The 6,000-nt window shown below is 37.0% G+C and overlaps 1 protein-coding gene across 1 annotated transcript in view; it reads right to left on the bottom strand.

Annotated features, from left to right (window-relative positions):
• Positions 1–1,722: 1,722 nt before the first annotated feature.
• BUD13 (BUD13 spliceosome associated protein) overlaps positions 1,723–6,000 on the bottom strand; it is a 33,247-nt gene continuing 28,969 nt past the window's right edge. Inside the window, exon 10 of the mRNA XM_077112832.1 lies at positions 1,723–2,116. Within this exon, the coding sequence (XP_076968947.1) occupies positions 2,023–2,116 (94 nt within the window). The 3' untranslated portion in view covers positions 1,723–2,022. The remainder of the gene's footprint in view (positions 2,117–6,000) is intronic.

The following is a 6,000-nucleotide window of genomic DNA, read 5'->3' as shown; positions in this document are numbered from 1 at the left end:
CCCTGAATACATTAAAAAACAATGACTTGTATACTTTAAATTAGTAAATTGTATAGTATGTGACTTATAATTCAATAAAGCCACTTTTAAAAAACAATAAACATTTATTATCTCACGCACTTTCCATGGGTCAAGAATTTGGATGCAGCTCAGCTGGGTGATTCTAGCTCAGGATATCTCATGAGGTTGCAGTTAAGCTACTGATCAGAGCTGCAGTCATCTGAAAAGGCTTGAATGGAGCTGGAGGATCCACTTCCACAGCAGTTCACTCACATGGCTGGCAAGCTGGTGCTGGCTATTGATGAGAGGCCTCAGTTCCTCTTCATATGGGCCTCTCCAAAGGGCTATTAGAATGTCCTCATGATGTGGCAGCTGGCTTCCTCAAGAGAGAACATGGCAAAAGCTTCAATGTCTTTTATGACCAAGCCTTGGAAGTGATACACTGTCATTTCCAGTATAATCTGTCGGTTACACAGGTCAGCCCTATTCATTGTGGGAAGGAACTAGATAAGATTTTGAATACCAAGAGGGAGGGATCACTGGAGGCCATCTTGGAAGCTGGCTATCACACTTGGTGATGATAATGATAACAATAAAAACTGCTAACAATTTTGTGACACTTACTATGTGCCAGGCACTAAGACTGCAGTAAACCTATGAGGTAGGTACTAGGTTCTCCATTTCACAGATGAAGAAGCTAAGGCACAGAAAAGTTAAGTGACTTACCAAAGGTCACAGTTAGCAAATGATATAGCTGGAATTAAAACGAAGGTAGTATATAAGAGTCATATTTTTAAGAGCTATGCAATTTGCATTCCAGATATTAATTTCAAAAAGGGTTACCCAATTGTTCTACAGAATGGATGCAGCAGTTGGAACTCCCCAAAAGTTTTCATTCCCCATAAGAGTTCATCTTTTGCTTATTTACCAAACTAAGAAATATAAAGTAGAAACTCATTAATGTTTTAATTTGCATTTCTCTAATTACTAGTGAGGTTGAGAAATTCTTCATATATTATTAGAATTCTGCTTTTCCCTTTTGATTTTATCTATTCATATTCTTTGCCCAATATTATTTGTGGGTTTTTTTTTCCCTTCCTGGTTTGCAGTTCTTCCATTCTATATTCAATGCCTAAGATATGCAATCCCTTGTTATTTTACTTTAGAAAATAAAAATATTTTCTCCTAGTCCATATCCATCTCTGGCTTCATCTATGGGATACTTTTTCAAACAGAAATCTTTAATTTTGAAGAAGTCAAAGCAATCCAATCTCAAGGATTGTTTTATGGATCTTATTTAAGAAATCTATCTTCACCCAAAGTCATAAAGACATTCTTCATTTTCTCCTATTAGCTTTATCATTTTATATTTCATTTAGGTCTTTAATCCTTGGAATTTGTTTTTGTTTTATGAGGTAGGGAATGCAACTTTTTGTTCCTATATTAAACCAATTTTTTGAGCACCAATATCCATCTCTTCCCCACTAATCTGTGATGCTACCTTCATCATACACCAAGTTTTCAAATATTAATGAGTCTATTCCTAAATCTAGGTTAGTACTAATTCTTGTTTTCTCAGAGGAAGAATCTATGACTGTGAAAGTTTTTATTCCCAATTACTTTCTAGATTAATAGAAAATCTACCCATTACCCTCAGGATCCCCCAGGTTCAATATTAGCTTGGATTCTTTCCAGAAACAAAATATCCAGTTAAGAAAATGATTTAAAAAAAATAAATGCATGTTTATTTAATTAAAAAAAGAGAAAAGTCCTAATCAAGAATAAACCCTGGGGCACTGTGAAATCAGTGCTTTCTCTGAAAGCCAACACACTAGTGTTGGCACATCTGAAAAGTACAGGTGCCTCAGTCCAGACATCAAAATTTTCCTGGGTCAAAACAGGCACTCAAGTAGCTGGTCTATGCGGGCCCTGATTAAAAGCATAGACGACTGGATTAGCTGGATGTCTGGCTGTCCTATGTCCACCATCATAATCCACAGCCAACCCCAAAGCCTCAAAAAGTTACATATCCTCAACACTCCACTTATAGGCAAGTTCTTCCACTGCCTTCTTGCTGGCAAGCCTGGAAAAGCGTTTCTGTTCAAATCCATTGGATCTGCAATCAAAACAGACATACTAATCAGCCAGAACCCCAAACTGGTCACTTACTAAAAAAAGAGAGAGAGTTCATAATATGATAAACAGGGAGAAAAGAAAGGCAGTCATGTGAAAACATGTAAAAACATTTAAGACATATGCAATAGAGTCAAAAGAACAAAATATATAATTCATCCTCTTCTTAGTACTTGTTCAGACCTTCTACTCTTTAACAACTATTGCAAATCTCTGCTACTCTCTAAAAGCCCAACTTTCTCTTAGTCAATGTCCATTAAACACTGACTAATTCTTATGTACTAGGCACTGTGGTAAGTACTACATGAAAATGAGAATGACAAAGCACCTGTCTTAATGAACTCAGACTAGTGGAAGAAATAGACATTGAAACAAATAATTAAAACAACAAGCACATACTATGATAATTATGCATAGAATATTGTGAAAATAAAATGAAGATCTTGGCTTGGGGCTGGGAAGGGATTAAAAAAATGACATGAGGGATGGACCGAAATGGCCAGAAAAAACTTCTTAGAGGTAACTCCTAAACTAAGTCTGAAAAGAGTTAACTAGAGGGGTAGAGGCAGGGAAGGACAGAAGGATCAGGAGGGCATTGGGATGGCATGAGACGAAGTTGGAAAGGTAGGCAGAGGCCAAATAATGAACTTGGTAAGCCACAGAAAAAAGCTTAGATTTCATCCTGTAAGGATGGGCTTTTGAGCAAGAACATGAAGGACATTTCAAAGAGCTCACCCATTAGGAGTTCTGAGGCAGAAAAGTTACTGCAATGGTCAGACAATAAATGAAGAAAGCAATGATGAAGAGGGAAGGGAAGAAAGAAGACATAGTAGGGCTTACTTATTGATTCAATATAGAAGGACAAAGAATAGGGAGATAAATTTGACTTTCAGTTTAATAATTTGAGTGAATAGATGAATAAAGCTATCTCTAATCAAAACAGAGAACACAGAGTAGAAGCAGGTTTAGAGTAGGGGAAGATAATGAATTCAGTTTTAAACATGTTGCATGTGAAGTGCCTCAACTACTTATCAGTAATGAAATCTAACATAAAAATGGTGATATGAGACTGAGCTGCAAATACAGATTTGGGCATCATATACATATAGGTGGTAGTTGAAGGTATGATTAGGTAAGACTCACCCAAAAGAGCATATAAAGTGAAAAGAGCTAAGAGTTATGGATGCCCCAGACCTGAGAAACATGAAAGGAGAGGAGCTCTCAAATGTGACCAAGAAGAAATGATAAAAGAGCTGGGAGAGTAGCCAGAACAGGGTGTGTGGGAACAATTAGAGGAGTGAGTGGACCTTAAATTCCCTGCTAATTACTATGCATTCTGCCTTTTTATCTAAACTTCTTGAAAGAACCTATATTCAACCATCTCTATTTCCTCACTTCTCATTCACTCCTTAATACATTACAACCTGGCTTTTGTTTCACTACACGTCATAATGGCCTTTCTTATTGCCAAACCAGTGAACTCTTCCTTCTTATTCCCCCGGGTCACCAGATCCTACCATCTTATCCTCTAAACACCTCTCTACCTCCTCTTCTCTCCATTCTTACTATCAAAGTCACAGTTCAGACCTTCATTACCTCTAACCTGATCCACTGCAACAGTCTTGTTGTATCTGATATCGCTGGTTCCAAATTTGCATCTTTGAAATTCTCCATATTATTGCCTTAATGATACATCTATTTAAATTACATAGCTGCTTTAATCTTCAGTGGCATCCCTTTGCCTTTATGGCAATGGTCAAGCTCCTCAGACTTCCAAGACCTGCCTTAAACTGGCCCCTAACTACCTTTCCAAGTCAACTAGTCAAATTCCATTTCAAATGTTTTGCTATCCAACAACACAAAACTGATTATGAGTCCCCATAGCACTATGTTGTTCTTTCTCTTTATGACTTTGCACATATAGGACCTTCTCCTTAAATGTCTTTTCTTTCCTTCTTATCTTGACTGGTTACCAGTATCCCTTAGGTCTCAGTTTGTGTATCACCACCTCTAGGAAGCATTTTCTGACCACACCCTCGAAAAGCTGAATTGACTCCTTCTTTGTACTCTCAAGGCACCTGGAAAAACCTCTACAGTAACACTTGGTGTTACTTGTTTGTCTTCTGCTTCAAATAGAAAGTGAGCTCCTAGGTCCAGGACTGTCTCTCATTAACTGTTGAATCCCTGGTAGCTAGGACACAGCTGCTAAAGTATAACATGTATGCTGTGCTTCTGACTCAACTGAGGTAACAGGCTTCTTTCTTTCCTAAGGTCTTCCCTAAGGAGAAGTGGGGTAAGTAATGGGACACCTTAGGAAGAAGTGAAGCTTATTATGAATGGCACCATCTCCAACCTTAGAAGCATGTATGGTATTCCACAACACCAAAGAAACCAATGTTTTTTGCCTCTTAGGAAATAAGTATTTAGGAGAATCAACATTAATGTGATCATACAAAGGATATATGAATAGCAAATCAAAACCTAGCCAGAATCAAAAAACAAATTACAAGAGAACTAGCAGACTTTGATGGCAGCCTGGGAGACAGAAGAAAAGGCCTCAGGTCCCTTCAAGGTGGGGAGGCAGACTGAGTCCCCCACTCAGAGCTAGTCCTTGAAGAGCTATAGCTCAATGAAAGGGAGGCCAGAGCTAAAAAAAAAAAGAAAAAAAAAAAAGCACCTATCCAGAACAGGAGACAATAAGGCAACATGACTTTTTTGATCTCAGCCCTGAACTTGAGGGGGGACTTTGGGGGTAGTGAAAGTTTTCCCCAGGAATTATTTACTCCAGTCCTTTCTTTAAGTATGAGATTCAAATTTATTCTACCCAGATAGTCTGAGAAACTCCAAGTCAAGAAATTAACTTAAGTAATCACAGCTGGCAGCACCCTGTGGTACCTGGCAGAAGTAAACACAATTCCTCTCTGAAAGCCCTCTACCTACCAGGCCCCTCAGTATTTCCACAGATTATGATTAATAAAACAAATTCACATTTTTAAAGTTATAAAACACATGAGGAAACAAATCACCATGAGAGTCAAAAGAAAGAATAGGACAATTAGAAAGGCAAGGATTTCAGATATGGAATATAGAACATTAAAACTTATGTTTTTTTAAGGAAATAAAGATACAATAAAATATTAACAAGAAATTAGCTAATATAAAATGACCCATGAGATTTGCAAAGTATGTAAATTAGAAATGCTAAAAATTAAAACATACAGTCATTAGAATTACTACTCGATCCAATATCTGAACTGAAGTTCTAGCTAGTGCAAAAAGGCAAGAAAGAAAAAAAAGTCGTCCAGATTGGTAAAGGAAGGAGCAAAATTGTCTTTATATACAGAAGACATGATTCTCTGAGTAGAAAATTGAATGGAATCTACAAGAAGTTATTCTATTGTACAAAGTGAGCTTTACTTCAAGAAAAACTGACAATATTTGTTGCCAATAACAAAATTCTAGCTTTTAAGTGTAAATTATAAATTCGGAAAATTTGTATCCCCCACCACAAAATCCTGGGCTTCCTAGTATTTAAAGACTTTTGTGATATGATCTGAGGTGATAACAGTTAAGGTGATTTTGTGATAGTGTATAATGGTGGCTCAGTGGCAGAGTTCTTGCCTGCCGTCCCAGAGACCTGGGTTCGATTTCTGATCCCTGCCCATGTTAAAAAAAATTAAAAAGAAAATGTCAAATTTGGGAATTTTGAAAAGCTCAACAAACCACTATTTTTTAAATGGCCAACTGCATGATGTTATAAAATTATTCATAGGTAAAAGATCCATTCAAAGAATGAAAGATGAATGGATTTTAATGCAACAATATAAAAAATCCTTTGGCATGATTTCAGAATCCACATTATACCTA

The sequence above is a fragment of the Tamandua tetradactyla genome, chromosome 8 (assembly GCF_023851605.1).
Source record: "Tamandua tetradactyla isolate mTamTet1 chromosome 8, mTamTet1.pri, whole genome shotgun sequence".
Lineage (NCBI taxonomy): Eukaryota > Metazoa > Chordata > Mammalia > Pilosa > Myrmecophagidae > Tamandua > Tamandua tetradactyla.
This window is presented reverse-complemented; position numbering and strand designations above follow the sequence as displayed.